Source organism: Sebastes umbrosus, chromosome 4, assembly GCF_015220745.1.
Source record: "Sebastes umbrosus isolate fSebUmb1 chromosome 4, fSebUmb1.pri, whole genome shotgun sequence".
NCBI lineage: Eukaryota > Metazoa > Chordata > Actinopteri > Perciformes > Sebastidae > Sebastes > Sebastes umbrosus.
Window position 1 is genome coordinate 23,970,991 of NC_051272.1, and position 16,090 is coordinate 23,987,080.

At 37.9% G+C, this 16,090-nt stretch overlaps 2 protein-coding genes across 2 annotated transcripts; both read left to right on the top strand.

Moving 5' to 3' along the window:
* The first annotated feature begins 434 nt into the window (after positions 1–434).
* On the top strand, positions 435–2,396 carry zgc:123278 (uncharacterized protein LOC641569 homolog). The gene is made up of 6 exons (XM_037766054.1): positions 435–853; positions 982–1,066; positions 1,153–1,218; positions 1,379–1,542; positions 1,649–1,751; positions 1,953–2,396. Exons 1-6 carry the CDS (start codon positions 812–814, stop codon positions 2,075–2,077), a joined length of 585 nt encoding a protein of 194 aa, XP_037621982.1. The 5' UTR covers positions 435–811; the 3' UTR covers positions 2,078–2,396.
* A 3,103-nt stretch (positions 2,397–5,499) lies between these two features.
* tsg101a (tumor susceptibility 101a) lies at positions 5,500–15,739 on the top strand. The gene is made up of 10 exons (XM_037766052.1): positions 5,500–5,901; positions 7,127–7,214; positions 7,340–7,405; positions 8,401–8,564; positions 8,849–8,975; positions 10,907–10,964; positions 11,200–11,294; positions 12,931–13,133; positions 13,221–13,460; positions 14,513–15,739. Exons 1-10 carry the CDS (start codon positions 5,860–5,862, stop codon positions 14,600–14,602), a joined length of 1,173 nt encoding a protein of 390 aa, XP_037621980.1. The 5' UTR covers positions 5,500–5,859; the 3' UTR covers positions 14,603–15,739.
* The last annotated feature ends 351 nt before the right edge of the window (positions 15,740–16,090 follow it).

Here is a 16,090-nt window from a genome sequence, read left to right on the forward strand (position 1 = left end):
TAAACTGTTTCTAATAAGTTCCAGTAAATCAATGTCTTGTTATCAATTCTGTTATATATTTGGCAGATATTTGCCTCACTATACAATTGGTGTCTGGTTATTTAATGACTGTATTGCACAGTAAAATAGGTCAAGTGTGTGTTGGTCACTTCCAGCAACTGAAAAGGAAGGAGGAAGTATGCAGGAAATACTGTAAAGTGGAGTGTAAAAAAGCAGCTCAATGAGGCATGGCATGGGAATATTACTAATTTGTAATTTTGCATATTAATTATAAATGAATAAATGTTAAAGACTGCGCTAAATGTAAAGATGTTGGAGAACAGCCCATCTATACTGATAAATACAATGTTAACGTACAGTAGATTGCAGTTTCAAAACAGAGCATTTGCAAGGTCTTTACATTTTATTACTGCCAGTATTGATGATTTATTTTACTATGTATGGTAACCCATATGGTATGGTACCACTGGATGGAATGGTTTGACATCACAGGCTAATATAATAATCATTTTTGATACAGTAACACTTTGCAAATATGACTGTAAGGGCTGAATCAATGTAAAAGAGAGTGATAAAGCAAGACACATGTACCAGTGCAGTAGCAGAGGGCATGTATTCTAGTTACAGCTTTTTAGGGCAGATGATTTGCATAATTGTGGGGCTGTTCTGTCCCGGGCTTTCAAGGGTCATAAAAGATAGAAGGTTATCCATAAACCCAAGACAGACGGAAAGCTGACGGTTGATGAGTGTAGGTCATCGAAAAGATACATAGAAAAAAGGGATATTTTTCCTCTTGGATAAACCTGTAATCATGCCATACTATGAGGATTCGATTAAGAAAATGCTCCCTAAGGTAAGAATGATCATCAACAATTGAAAGAATAATAAATTCTCTCTAAATCAAACACAAACAATGAATTGTATGGATAGAATCGGTGTATATTTTTGTCAGTGTTTGATTTGTATCCTTTTGTTTTGAAGACATATTTTCGCAAACATGTGGCCCATGAAATATGCCTTGCATTGACTCACTTCAAAAGCCTTGTGCCCATGATGGATAGATATGGTAAGAAGCTAAATAACAATGAATCGACATGTTGAAAATTTTAACAAGTGTTCTAAATTATACAGTCATTGTTTCATTTTTTACAGTTTACAATGATGGAACCACCAAGGACTTGATGAGTCTGACCGGAACCATTCCTGTCATGTTTGAAGGTAACAATGACTTTGCATTTTATACTGATTGATCCTATTAAACAGCGTAATTTTACGTGGATTCTGATCAATTTGAATCAAAAATAAGAAAGACACAGCTTGTAATCTCTCAGAATATGCTAGATACTGTATAAAACCTTTCCCCCTGTTCTCATACAAGATAAGACCTACAACATCCCGGTATGCTTGTGGATTGAGGATAGTTACCCCCTAACTGCTCCCATCTGCTATGTCAGACCCACAAATGACATGATGGTCCTCAGTGGGAAGTACATCTCCAACAATGGTGAAGTCATGCTGTCTTACCTGGAGGAGTGGAAAAGTGTGAGAATTGAAATTTGATCTTGTATTCTTTGCATGACAAAAGAGATGGCGTCAGGGTTTTAGCTTTACATGTTATATTGGTGTGACTTTGCCTTTCTCCTATCAGGGTGAATGTGACCTAGTGAGCCTACTACAGGTGATGGTTGCCATGTTTGGAGACTTCCCCCCTGTATGTATGCAGTCTCATCCAGAGCCAGAACAAGCCCCTTGTAAGTAACACTCACACAGACAGGAAGTAAGGCTCCATGTAGTTGCAAAACAACACTATCTGTGCCCTAGATACAAGTTGATAAGACAGATTCCTATCTAGGCCACACCCGATTCAGTTCATCACCTTCTCCCCGTCAACATGTTTATGAATTTGTTGTGACTGATAAGGACCTTCTAAAATGAAAACTATATCCTTATAGGTTGGCTACAGTTCCACAGACAAGCTGAGGTGCGTTCAAAGGCAGATGGAAGTTTGTATCTGCATTTAGCCAGAGAAGATGATCTACCGGTATCTCTCCAGGATAAACATGAAACCAACTGTTAGTTTTTTTGTGGAATTTGACGATGATTTGTGTGAGGTCTGTGATGAAATGTTTGATATACGGTGTCAGATGGTATCCATTGATTATTTTATGGTTAACAATTAAGAATTCCAGACAAATAACAGCATGCTGTATGTCTATTTTTCAAATGATTTAGACTGTAAATGTCAAGCAGCACCTGATGAAAACATATTGACTGTGTTTGGTGTGAATGTGTTGCATTCTTTTTTATTATGAACATAAACTAATTTGGCATTTGAATGCCTGTGTGTTAAAAGACTCTAATTGCTTTACAGGCAACTCATAAAATTGTGCCTTAACCGCACCTTGAGGCATTTGTTGTGTTCTTATCCATAAATGTGTTGGACTTTTGACCGATAAAGATAAAAGTTAATCATTTGAAGGATACTCACGCACAGCCAGGTGCAGCCCAATAAACCATGATATATTATAGAAGTTTAACTCTATACATTTTTTCTAACTTAATTTTTACAGAAAATATAGAACAGACATTCTGATACCTCTTCAGTTAAGCTGAAAAACTATTGCTTACAATTAGAGCTGTCAATCGATTCAAATATTTAATCGTGATTAATCATATTGTCTTTAATTAATCGTGATTAATCGCAAATTAATCTTACATTTTGTATCCATTCAAAATGTACCTTAAAGGGAGATTTATCAAGTATTTAATACTCTTATCAACATAGGAGTGAGCAAATATGCTTGCTTTATGCAAATGTATGTATATATTTATTATTGGAAATCAATTAACAACACAAAACAATGATAAATATTGTCCGGAAACCCTCACAGGTACTGCATTTAGCATAAAAAATATGCTCAAATCATAACATGGCAAACTCAAGCCCAACAGGCAACAACAGCTCTCAGTGTGCTGACTTGACTATGATTTATCCAAAACTGCATATGATTATCATAAAGTGGAGATATCTGTAAAGGGGAGACTTGTGGATACCCATAGAACCCATTTTCATTCATATATCTTGAGGTCAGAGGTCAAGGGACTTCTTTGAAAATGGCCATGCTAGTTAGTATGACATTGTTGGTACCAATGGATTCCTTATGTTTTTGTAGTTTCATATGGTGTCAGTATCTTCTCTCTAGCTTTAAAACTGAGCCTGTTACAACCTACAAATTGCAAGTTGCATTAATGCGTTAAAGAAATTAGTGGCGTTAAAACAAATTTGCATCAACGCGTTATTATTGTGTTAACTTTGACAGCCCTACTTACAACAGCTTCTCAGTGACTTTTTTCGTAAAATGTTTCAGTGGAAGCATAAGCTAAAACTAACCACAACTTTTCACACAGAAAATTATCAATCAATCAATCAAACTTTATATTTCTAGCACCTTTTATACAGGTTAATGCAGTTCAAAGTGCTTCACAGATGACTGACAAGCCGAACGTAAGACAGAACAAGTGTAAACCGTGAAAACATCAAAAAAGACAAAACAATTCAACAATTTAGCAATATGATCATTTGAGAGCAATTGTTTGAATTCATTAAGAGACACCCAACTCCTCTCACTGCTGACGTCACCTGCGGACCGGAAGCAGTCAGGTGGAATACCGGAAATTCCTTTTGTTGATGATCGGATATATTTGTTTTCGGCCTCTTTCTATTAACTAACTAACTATTAATTAACCTGTTGTTCTATTATTACTTAATGTACTTAATCTTGGCGTGTTAACAAAAGAGGCATTACTCGTGTTGGACTGAAAGGGTTTCATGTAGACACCAAGTTAATTTTGTTAATCGTAGTCGGGGCCCGAGGCTGGGCTAACTTTAGTTAAGACCAAAAAGACCACGCGAGAATATGACAATAATTTCACTTAAAAACTTTAAAGATATTGCATACATTCATTGTCTTCTTTCACAAATACAAAGAAGTTAGGCTTTTTTTGGGGTAAATTTACACTTGTGAATGTGGAACTAAAGAAAGAAATTAAAGAAAAAAAATAAATAAAAGAAAATATATTAATAAGAAAGAATGCAATTCTGTCTTTGTCACTGTAATCATTGCAACCAAATATAATATTTCTATAGTACAGTGCAAAATCTGAGAAAATGTTAAAGGGACTGTTTGTAACTTTTTAAGACCAGACCAACAGAGGTTTTCCGTGTCTTGTGAAGTGACGGGGATCCTCAACGAGTTACGTTATCGTCTCGTTACCGACTAGGTGCCAGTGTCTTCGGCTGCCGGCTGCGGTCGGGAGGCAATAACGTAACTCGTTGAGGAGCCCCACTCCTGAAGCCTGCGCTGAGCAGGAAAAGCCAACACTAGGATCAGCATTGATTCATGGAGAGACCTTCGTCTGGTCAGCTAATATTACTGCCAAGCAGCTGAAATATAGAGTGATATTGTGGTTTTAGCTGACGTGTGTTGCCTCAGTTTTGAGTGATGCTCGTTCATGTCTATGTAGAGCGAGCAAGCGCGAGCTCGACGCTGACTTTCGTTGATTTCAAGGCCACAGGTGTCGCTGTTAAGCAGCATTTCTGAATCTTACAAATAGTCCCTTTAAACATCTTTCCACAATTCACATGTAAATTTACAGGACCAGAATAAATGAGAGCAAGTTTCAGGATGTGATTCGCAGAAGGAACAATTTACATCTATGTCACTCTTTAACTTTTGTAAGAAATGTTTCCCTGGATAGAAACTGTGCCATGGATGTATTAAGAGACACCCACTCGTGTACTGCTGACGTCACCTGCGGACCGGAAGCAGTCAGGTGGAATACCGGAAATTCCTTTTGTTGATGATCGGATATTTTTGTTTTCGGCCTCTTTCTACAACTAATAATTAACCTGTTGTTCTTATTCTTACTTAATGTATTGAATCTTGCTAACAAAAGAGACATTACTCGTGTTGGACTGAAAGGGTTTCATGTAGACACCGAGTTAATGTCTTAATCGTAGTCGGGGCCCGAGGCTGGGCTAACTTTAGTTAAGACCAAAAAGCCCACGCGAGAGTATGACAATAATTTCATTTAAAAACTTTAAAGATATTGCATACATTCATTGTCTTCTTTCACAAATACAAAGAAGTTAGGCTTTTTTGGGGGTAAATTTACACTTGTGAATGTGGAACTTCGCGAGAATTAAAGAAAATAAAATATTAAATAAAATAGATTAATAAGAAAGAATGCATCACTGTCTTTGTCACTGTAATCATTGCAACCAAATATAATATTCCTATAGTACAGTGCAAAATCTGAGAAAATGTTAAAAATCTTTCCACAATTCACATGTAAATTTACAGGACCAGAATAAATGAGAGCAAGTTTCAGGATTAAATTAAAATTTACATCTATGTCACTCTTTAACTTTTGTAAGAAATGTTTCCCTGGATAGAAACTGTGCCATGGATGTATTAAGAGACACCCACTCGTGTACTGCTGACGTCACCTGCGGACCGGAAGCAGTCAGGTGGAATACCGGAAATTCCTTTTGTTGATGATCGGTTATTTTTGTTTTCGGCCTCTTTCTATTAACTAATAATCATTACCTGCTGTTCTTATTCGTACTTAATGTATTGAATCTTGCTAACAAAAGAGACTCGTGTTGGACTGGAGGGCTTCACGTAGACACTGAGTTATAGTCTTAACTGCAGTCAGGCCCGAGGCTGGGCTAACGTTAGCCTAGCATCTAGTGAAGCTAGGCTAGCAGCGGTAGCTTCTATTAGCTAGCTGTCACTCTGAAAGTCAGCTGTTCAGTCACTTAACTCATTAATAAGAATCAATAACAACTCATAAAACATGGCAGTTATCAACGACGGAGCCCTGAAGAAGATGCTGAAGGTGAGTTGTTGTTGAGGCGTCAACAGTAGCAGGTTAGCGAGCTAATGCTAATGCTACCAAACACTATGACATCATAACATCTCCTGGAACAGCTACTGCTTAATAAAGAGCTTCAGGTTTAGTATGTTAAACAGGGTTTAGTTATGAAGGAGCACTAATGTGAGGATTTATTTAACTGAGATCCCTCTTACACATCTGTGTTGATCAATGTTTTATAATCTAGCACAGCCACCCAGCTAATATGTTAACTATAAACATGTTTTTAAACCACCATGTATTCATAGTTTCCTATGCATATAATCACATTTTGTTTGTACAACAATGATTCCACATGCTAAATGTAACAAACTAAACTTTTTTTAGTTGAGTATTTGTACTAATTAAGTATTAATAATGTAAGTTTTGTTTATCATGCTAAAATTAGGAATTTCTGGCTCAATCAGCCTTTTTTGATCATACAAAGTACAGGCTTATTGATGGTCATAATTTAAATTTGATACAGAATAAGCATAATAATAATAATAAACTTTATTTGTATAGCACCTTTCCAAACATAGTTACAAAGTGCTTTACATAAATTAAAATAGTGCAAACATCAAGATAAAAACAATACAGAATAGAAACATAAAAACATAGGCCAAAATAAAATAAAATATGTACAAAAAGTAATCAATAATGAAATTTAAAACAAGAGATTGCTATAAAAAGGCCTTCCTGTAAAGGTAGGTTTTGAGGCGTGATTTAAAAGAAGAAACAGAGTTTACTACCCTGAGTTCCTCTGGAAGGGAGAATAAACATAAACATTGTGTACTTCACAATTGATCACAATATCAACAAACAAACATTACAGATGACATAACATGTTGTACAGGATGAAAGTTGATAACACAGATTTATGTGTAAGTCTGACATCTGTGAACCAATCTGTCTGGATCTGGGAGTGAAAGCAGGTTCCAGTCCTAATTTTTTACTTTGATGGTGAGGCTACAATTTTTCATATTCAAACGACAGATTGTGCCTTTAAGGATCCTTGTATAAAACATGATTGTATATAAACAGGCAGCAGGTAAACAACTGTAAACTATGGGCTATGCCAAAATTACTTACTTAGCTTGTTGGTCGTCAGCTCTATCTAAATGTGTTACCTGAGTGTCAGCAATTGTCTCTAAACTTTCAATATACTAACATACATGTTTTTTTTTTCCTTTCATCTTTTCTTGTCCAGCAATACAAATACAGAGATCTGACTGTTCGTGAGATAACCAATGTCATCTCCCAGTACAAGGACTTGAAGCCTCTTATGGATGCTTATGGTAAATTGAATAATACCGATCTCCTGTTTTATCACTGTTGGTTCTCAGTTATATAGTGTATGATTATATGATGATAAATATCCAAATTGTTTTGCTAGTTGACATGAGAGCTTCTTCAATTTCAGTGTTCAATGATGGCTCCACAAGAGACCTGATGAGCTTGACAGGAACTGTCCCAGTGAGCTACAGAGGTAAAGAATGTTTACCTTGATTTTTAAAAAACAGTTTCTCTAAAAAAACATATTACACATCGTTCCTTAATAGAATCTGAAAGACTGGGCCATAGAAAGTTAAAGGAACAATATGTAGTACTGACAGCTAGCGTTTAAAATGGGTAACAGCAGTCCAAATTCAAAACATTAGAGCCGTGACCCGTCCTCTCCTCCGTTGTGACTGATAGCAGTAGTGGGAATCACTTCACCGGCTGTGTGTCTCAAATACTCGCTGCCTTTATAACCCAGCTGCACACAGACCACAGAGAGATGTTCTGAGGCTTTTCATTTTGGGTAGAATGTAACGTTAATGTTATCTCTGTTGATCCAGTCCGTTTGCTTTCTTACATGGCTGCAGAAGGCTGTGTTTGTGTGCAAATTTGTTTCATATGTGGCAGCGGGGTGTTGAAATGGGCAGTGGACGGGATCACACCGGTGAAAACAAAAACAGACGTACCAGACCGGAATGGAAATTTCAAAGTAGAACATAATGGCTGTAGCATTGTTGTTGGAGAAGCCAGTATTTCAATATAGCATGTTTCCTTAATCTCTGATGACATATCATGGTCATTTTATGATTTATTACAGTAATATATGAAATATTGGTCCTTTAACTGACAGTTTCACTTCAGTTATGCTTATTCACTCACCTACGCTTTCGCTCACATGCTCATTCTAGCTTCCTCTATTTATCTTGCACTTTTTAAAAACAAACTTGTCATCTGTAGGCTCAAGTAGAGTAGTTAGCAAATGGGCAAATGCCTCTTTGTGTCAGCTGAAGCGATAATCCACCTGAACCAAAACACATACAATTTCAGAACACACTAATGTATTTGCAAACAATCTTGTATTGTGTTACTCCATGTCCTTGATCTGCCAGTTTTCCTACTGTTCTGTTCATCAAGTGTAAAGTGATGATAATGTTGAGACTTCAAATAGTATTATAACATATTGTGTGTTTGTGTTTCCTGTAGGCAATATCTACAACATCCCAGTGTGTCTGTGGTTGCTGGACACATATCCCTACAACCCTCCCATATGTTTTGTCAAACCTACCAGCGCCATGATGATCAAAACTGGCAAGCACATTGATGCCAACGGCAAGATCTACCTGCCTTATCTACATGAGTGGAAGCATGTAAGTGTGAGGCCTTCAGTCCATATATTTAATTAGGGACTGTTTATTTAGGTCAGAACTTTGGACTGTTTAAAATGTAAAAACATAGATTGAAAATGAATAATAAAAAAGCAATACAAACACTTTGGGTGATGCTGTTATAGAGGATTTGAGGTTTCACTGCAACAGTGACATTTCCGTGACTCTAGGTAATATTTAAACAGTGGCTTGCCTGTCGATCATTTTAATTAGCATTATTTATTGTCTTGTTTAATAAAACCTGCCCTTCACTGTGTGTCTTACAGCCTCAGTCAGACCTGTATGGTTTGATTCAGGTGATGATCGTGGTTTTTGGAGAGGAGCCTCCTGTGTTTTCTCGCCCCACCACACAAGCCCCCTACCAAGCATTCCAAGCAGCTGGACCCCCTAACCGTGAGTGACATCCATTTTTGTTGTAAACGGTAATCTACGTGGCCATGGCATTGTCTAATAGTGTCAGAAGAACAGGATGATCCACAGACTGTTTTCATACAAAGTAATGTGGTACTAATAGAAGTATTTACATACTGAACACCTCTCAGTTCACTGAAAGGTGTTTTTAATATTTCGTGCCCCCATTTATATTATCGATGGTAGTCTAAATAGTAGACGCAACAATCACCAGCACTCACAGATAAAGGTTCTTACTTAGTTTATTCTGGGCAAAAATAGAATAAATAACGCGTTTCAGCTATAAGCCATCATCAGCGTCACGCTGAAGATGACTTTGTTTCAACTGTTCTTTCTGCTACCTGGCACCCGATACTGTTTAAGATTTGGAGACGTGCTCGCTGCTACTTTCTACTTAGTCTAAATATTAGAAACACCACTCAGTAAACAATACAATTCATAAACACCACAAACTATGTAAATACAGCTGTAAAATATGAATAAACATCTTTCTAAAGCAGTTTAAAGTGGCAATCTTATTTACATTTAAATAAATGTCTGTTAAGTCACTATCTATCGCCAAATGAGGTGACACAATGGTGATTCAGCCTATGGCCCACAGATGAAAGTATTGCAGTATTTATATATTTGCAGTATTACAAACTGGGTGTCTACGGTGACATTCTTGGAAATAAAATGCTGTATAATGGCACGGTCACACATGCAGAATTAACATTCGCCGCCCTTTCACTTCCATTCTATGCAAGTGAAGGTGCGAAAAAACATTAGCTTCCGGTGGCGTAGCAAATTCACGTCTTTGAATTCACGTGGAGTTCAACTTTGGTGAACTTTCAGGCAAATATCGCCACGGCAGGCGATGGTCTCTCGCTTGCATTCACGCATGTGTGACCGTGCCATTACATTTTTTTCTCCATTGTATACACACAAAAAATGGAACTATGCACACCCTTCTGAAAACGTGATGCTCATGTGTATCAACAAAAAAATCGAAATCAATCAGGACTAAAATCTTAAGGATTGCCCTCCATGAAGAAAGGATTAATTGCTCAAACTGCGTTAGATTTAGCTAGGTCTACCTATTTAACTGCCAACTGTGTGTAGTATATCCCAATAAATTGATTAAATAAAACAATTTCTAAAATTTTCTTATAATTGATCTTCAAGGTTGTTTTACAATCTTGTTGCCATAAGTTGACTGTTGACCAGTTTAGAACAATTTTAATTGTAATTTCACATTTTGCATAAAGGTTAACAAAATTACAAAATACAGTATGTGTAGACTAAACTCGGCTCCTCAAATTGTTACGAATAAGAAGCATTTTCAGATCTTGGCCTAAGTTCTCACTTCAGAGTGAATGTTGAACAGATTACCTGCCACAATTATGTGCGCTTACTATTTTGTATTTTGGAGCTGAAAGGTTGATATTGTAATGCACAAAATGCCAGATTTAGCACAGCCATACATGCTTCCCTGTGTATGCATTTGCTCTTTAATTAATCTTTTTTTCTGAATGTTTTTTTTTTGATAGATAAAGTAACCATAGTAGTTTCTCAATGTAAATCAATGATGTGTGGGTTTCGTTATATGTCAAGGAATGCAGCATTTTCATACTGTGGCAGTGGTTTAGCTAGATTCACATCAGAATGTCAGGAATCATCTTCAATATATTCTCTCAGTGGAAGGTTTATATTAGTACTGATGTACATACATGTTTACTGGTGTGCATGCCTTATTATGGCATCATGGTTTAAGTGGTGCATTTATTTTCTTAAGCACTAGATGGAGCTCAGATACCACTACAGCACACCATGGCAAAATGAAATTGAGCGTGTCTTTGTGAGAATGAAGGAGATAAAGAATGTTTTCACTTGTTATGTTATCAGATTTCATTGTTGTAATCTCTCTACCTCAGCTTCCTACATGCCCGGCATGCCTGCGGTCTCCCCCTATGGCCCAAATCCTAACCCTGGGTAAGATGTTTGCCAAGCAGTTCTCCACCAGCTAACCCACATATACTGTATTTCCCAACAAACCTGTACTGGCATGTTTGTCTTGGTTTCTTCAGCAGCATATCACACAGAAGCATAGTTATCAGTTAAACATTAGTTCAGTTACACTTACAGCTTAAAGTTAAAGATGCCTGAAATTTTTGTAAATGGAAAATATAAAGAATTAGCTATTTTTTAATCATGTAACTATTTTCAGAGGCTATCCAGGATACCAGTACCCAGGGGGCAACTCTTACCCAGCCACTGCTGGACCTGCACACTACCCCACCCAGGCTCCAGTCTCCACAGTGGGTATGTACCACATTTAGTATCCGGGGTGCTTTATTTCTTTTTTGTCTTGGCTACATTGTAAAGTTTAAAATTAGCACAGCAGGTTCCAAATGTTTTTACAAACTGCACAAGCACAGCAAGATACAGATGATTATGTCCACTCAGAAACTGTTATTGTCTGCACTTTCCGTTTACATTTCCTTTTTTTTCTTAATATTATAATACAATAATTCATTATTTATTTCACCCCTGAAAAAAAATCAATTCATGTCCTCCTTTCTATGGCCCTTAGTTAACTCTGAGTTAAGACCCTTGACCTTTTGACTCAAACTCTTTCGCCCTCTGTGTGACTTCAGTGGCGCGCTGCTGAGCTGCCAGTGAAAGGTCATTAGTGTAACTAGAGCGGGGAGCATTAAAGGGCAAAGGGTAGGATGGATCTGCCCCCCCCTTCCTCCCTCCAGCTATCACACATTACACCTCAGACACAGCTCTATATTTAGGATGGGAACAGTAACTCCACACAAAGACAGACCTATGATCAAGGGACTCATCTGCTGCCCCAACATCCGTTAACAGCACTGCACTGAAAGGAGGAGCTTTAGCCGTCTCCTATATTTAGTGATGAAGGAGAAATGGTTTTGCCCGTGGACTACTCAGATCACAAGGCTGAATCAACTCTGACATTTGTAGTGCTGACTCCAGTCTGCACATACTGTACTTCCATCAGTGCATTTACACTTACATAACCTGGTATTTGTCAGCTTTTGAGGCTTTAGTTTGTGATGGGGTTTTATTGATTTATATGTCTGTTATTTTATTATTTTGGTCCTTCTCATGTACATATACCTGGGAACAAAATATCAGAAAAACCTGAAGCAATTATGTAATATACAAATTATACTAACTTTATGAACACTAACAGAGCTTCAATAAAATACATATGACAAATTAAAATATTAAATATATATAAAACCTTTCAATGTTAGACAATGAAATCCAATAAAACATTACCATAAACTAAAAACATGAAGTTGACAAAGGTAGGGTTTACTGCTGGGATGTTCTGTTGGATTGCATTATTAAAGTGTTCAAGAGTCTCCATTTTTCCAGTAACTGTGCATCAAATTGTTAAAATGTGTCATAAACATAGAAATAGAATATTATAAAAATAGATATAATAAAGAGAATATTCTATTTCTATGGTCATAAGCATCCTACTTCAGGTTTCACAACCACCTACTTTGCAGATGCACTCTGACGACACTTGTCATTTTGGATACTACTCAAACTACAACCTAAATGGATGAGCATCTAATGTTGGCTAATTACTGACGGGGGTTAAATTAAAGGAAAAACAAAGTAGTATAACAATTCCACATTGAACTACTGTGACATCAGGATCCCCTTGCTGTGATTACTTGTTTGACATGAAAACCGAACACTGCTGTGATCCATTTACCTCTATGGTGAGAACACAGAATTACATCTATCTGAGACATCTTTCCAATCTTATCAAGATGGTCACACAGAGTATAATCCAACACAGAAACCTTGTGCCTTGCTCAGGGTAGGATATTGTTGTTTTTTTTTTAAAGCTGTTATTTTCTGTTTCTCCTGTTCACCGTCTCGCATCACTTCTTAACCTCTTCCTCTCAAGGCCCGAGCAGAGATGGCACCATTGGCGAGGACACCATCCGTGCATCTCTGATTTCAGCTGTGAGCGACAAACTTCGCTGGAGAATGAAGGAGGAGATGGACAGAGCTCAGGCGGAGCTGGACGCCCTGAAGCGAACAGAGGAGGATCTGAAGAAAGGACATCAGAAACTGGAGGACATGGTCTCAAAGCTGGACCAGGAAGTGGTGAGAGATCCTCCACTATTTTTTAATGTTATATCTGTATTCTTTTCTGTCCCGATGACATGGTTGTAATCATTATGTTTCTACTAGTCTGAGGTTGACAGGAATATCGAGCTGCTGAAGAGAAAGGACGAGGAGCTGAGCGAGGCCTTGGAGAAGATGGAGAACCAGTCAGAGAACAATGACATTGACGACGTCATCGTGCCCACAGCTCCACTGTACAAACAGATCCTGAACCTGTACGCTGAAGAAAACGCTATTGAGGACACTATCTTCTACCTGGGAGAGGCTCTCCGCAGGGGCGTCATAGACCTCGAGGTTTTTCTTAAGGTGACCACGTCAACACAACTAATGCATAACATGATGTCTACTCAGCCTGCGTAGTGAAAACAGCACGTTAGCAGAGCGTCAGCCCTTAGTCTGTGTCTACACAGGATGCATTCAGAGTCAGACACGGTATTGAGTGTTGGTCACATGTATTTTGGCAGATCCCAACGCACAATCACTGTAATAACACACTTAAAGCAGAAGAAAATAGACTTGAAGCGTAAAGAATATGCTTCGGGTCGCAGTTTTACATGTGCACGAGTGAAACGCAACTTATTATGCAGGCTGTGTAGAACGTTTTATTGATTCAAATAGAAGCTTATCTGTTCCGCAAGTGAAATGGACAACTAAAAATGCATCTGAAACGCCTCATGTGTAGACACTCCTTAAAGGAACAGTAGCCGTTGGCGTTATAGGTTGCATGGCTGTAATCTGCTAGTAAAGAGAGTAGAAGAAGAAGTAGAGGTTACAAACAGGAAACAAAACAAGTCGGCTTGGCCATCTAACCATCTACGAGAGAAAAATGGAAAGAGGTCTTCAGGAATTAGTTTCAACTGGGAATAGTTCTTTCATGTCCGCTAGTATTGGCTATGTTTCATGTTGTCCGAAGACGAGGACAAACATTCGCGTGTTATGGGAATATCCGAGAAGGCGCCGACAGCTGGAACAGATGATCACTCGTGTGAGATTCGCTACGTCAGAATTGATTCAGCAAAAGGGGTTTCCATAAACTATTTAGCGCATCAACTCTTTTTCGACAAAGGCAAAAAACAACTCTAGCGAGCGTAAAAGTATTTTTTCCCGATAGAGGAAGTTTTATCAAATGTTGCTGTTTCCATACAGCATTTCTAATGAAATGCTTCAAAATAGGAGTTACTGATGTTTTGGAAAGGGAGGAGTGAGTGTAGGGGTAATGTGTTGGTTTCAATCTGCAATCCCACCACTAGATGCCATGCCACCAAATCCTACACACTGTACCTTCAACAGACAGACATTCACTCACTTGGGTCCTCTGTGGTTTTAGCCTTAATGACTCTCATTCTCTTTTGTTACAGCATGTACGCCTTCTGTCCAGGAAGCAGTTCCAGCTTCGCGCTCTGATGCAGAAAGCCCGCAAGACAGCCGGCCTTAGTGACCTCTACTGACCCACGCTGACTACCAGTAAAACATTCATATCTTCATGCTCTCTTACTCTCTCCTCTTCCTCCTCTGTTTTATTCCCTTTTAAATGTCTTCTTGTCCTCTTTTTTTTAATCTCAATAAAATCTGTTCTTGTGAGACAGAAATCTGAATAGCAACAACAGAGAATGATTAAAAATATTCACGAAGAACTGGAGCGTCCTGTGTGGCCACAGTTCTCGTAGGACATCGTTTGAATTTTGATCTGACCAAATACTGCTTTGAGATCATTGTGCATTAACAGTCATGACCCATTTGCGCCAATATTAAATACAAACCACTGTGAACCACATTGTGAACCACATTGTGAACCAGGTACACTAAAACAATGCTTAATGCACATGCCATATTGGTAAAAGTGAGGTGGGAGCCTATTTTGTGTTTTTGGTGTAGCTGGGTTGGCGTCCAGTGAGTTAGTGTGTCAACCTGTGTATGTTGCACTGCAGGGTAGCTCACGGGTTCTGTTCGCAATCCCCTTTTGCCAGACAGTCATTTGGCCTAGTAAGCACAAATTTTTAGGGGCTAGTAGAGAGGGGTATTGTAGAGAGAGCCCCATAAATCCACTCCCCTCATTATGAAAAGGTTAGGCTCTGATATAAATACCCAGGGCAACCTTTCAGGAAGGACAGCCTCAGGATTTAATGCTGTATGAGGTCTAGATCATGTTCAGTAGCCATGGAGTCAAAGGGATCTCTTTTCATACGGTAGAGGTGATGATGAACATTGACGTGAACTGTGTTTCTTCACTGTCTTGTTTGAGTCTTTTAATGGGCTAAATTTTGAGTTCCCCGAGCCACTTGACCACACTATTATTTTGTATTTCCTGTTTCCCTTTGTCTCTTTCCAAGGGTGTGAGTGAGGTTCTTCGTGTCAGCTGCTCAGGTCTGCCCTCCAGTCTGACTGCATTAACCAGTCAATCATGTACAGTGGTTGTTTTACTCTGTACAGTGTCTCTGTTAAGGTGGATGAAGGTCTTTATTCTATTACAAATGAAATTCTGTTCTTTTTCTTTACTTTTCTGTTTTTCCTTGTGCTGTCCACTTATTCTCAGTCCTGCTGAGAGGTTTAGGTTTTTCAGCAAAAAATTAGGAAAAAGTTGTGAATAAAGCCGGAGCATTGGAGGGTACAAAAAGTAAAAAAAAAAAAATCTTGTACTAATCAAAAAGTTAACTTATGTACACAGGTCTCATTTAAATTAGCCTTTTACTAAATGCACTTTGAATTGTATGATAGAATATCTGCTGTTATTTTTTTTTTTCTTGTTTCCAATTCAACCATAGACCACCTGTTCTTTTATATCTGTAGATTTATGTAAATCAGTACAAATAAAAGAAATCGGATTTAATGGTTCATCTCTTTGTGATAATTTAATTGATCAGTATTATTTCACTATACAGTTTAAATAATTGATGGGTTAATAATTACAAAAAAGTGATTTTGTCTGTCGAACACAC

What these genes read in the sequence shown, in the direction of transcription:
- zgc:123278 (XM_037766054.1), top strand. Translation starts at nt 812, where the DNA reads ATGCCATACTATGAGGATTCGATTAAGAAAATGCTCCCTAAG. An exon ending in TTAAGAAAATGCTCCCTAAG is followed by an intron (nt 854 to 981) that starts GTAAGAATGATC and finishes TTTGTTTTGAAG; the next exon opens with ACATATTTTCGCAAACATGT. An exon ending in GCCCATGATGGATAGATATG is followed by an intron (nt 1,067 to 1,152) that starts GTAAGAAGCTAA and finishes CATTTTTTACAG; the next exon opens with TTTACAATGATGGAACCACC.
- tsg101a (XM_037766052.1), top strand. Translation starts at nt 5,860, where the DNA reads ATGGCAGTTATCAACGACGGAGCCCTGAAGAAGATGCTGAAG. An exon ending in ATCTACATGAGTGGAAGCAT is followed by an intron (nt 8,565 to 8,848) that starts GTAAGTGTGAGG and finishes TGTGTCTTACAG; the next exon opens with CCTCAGTCAGACCTGTATGG. An exon ending in GGCCCAAATCCTAACCCTGG is followed by an intron (nt 10,965 to 11,199) that starts GTAAGATGTTTG and finishes AACTATTTTCAG; the next exon opens with AGGCTATCCAGGATACCAGT.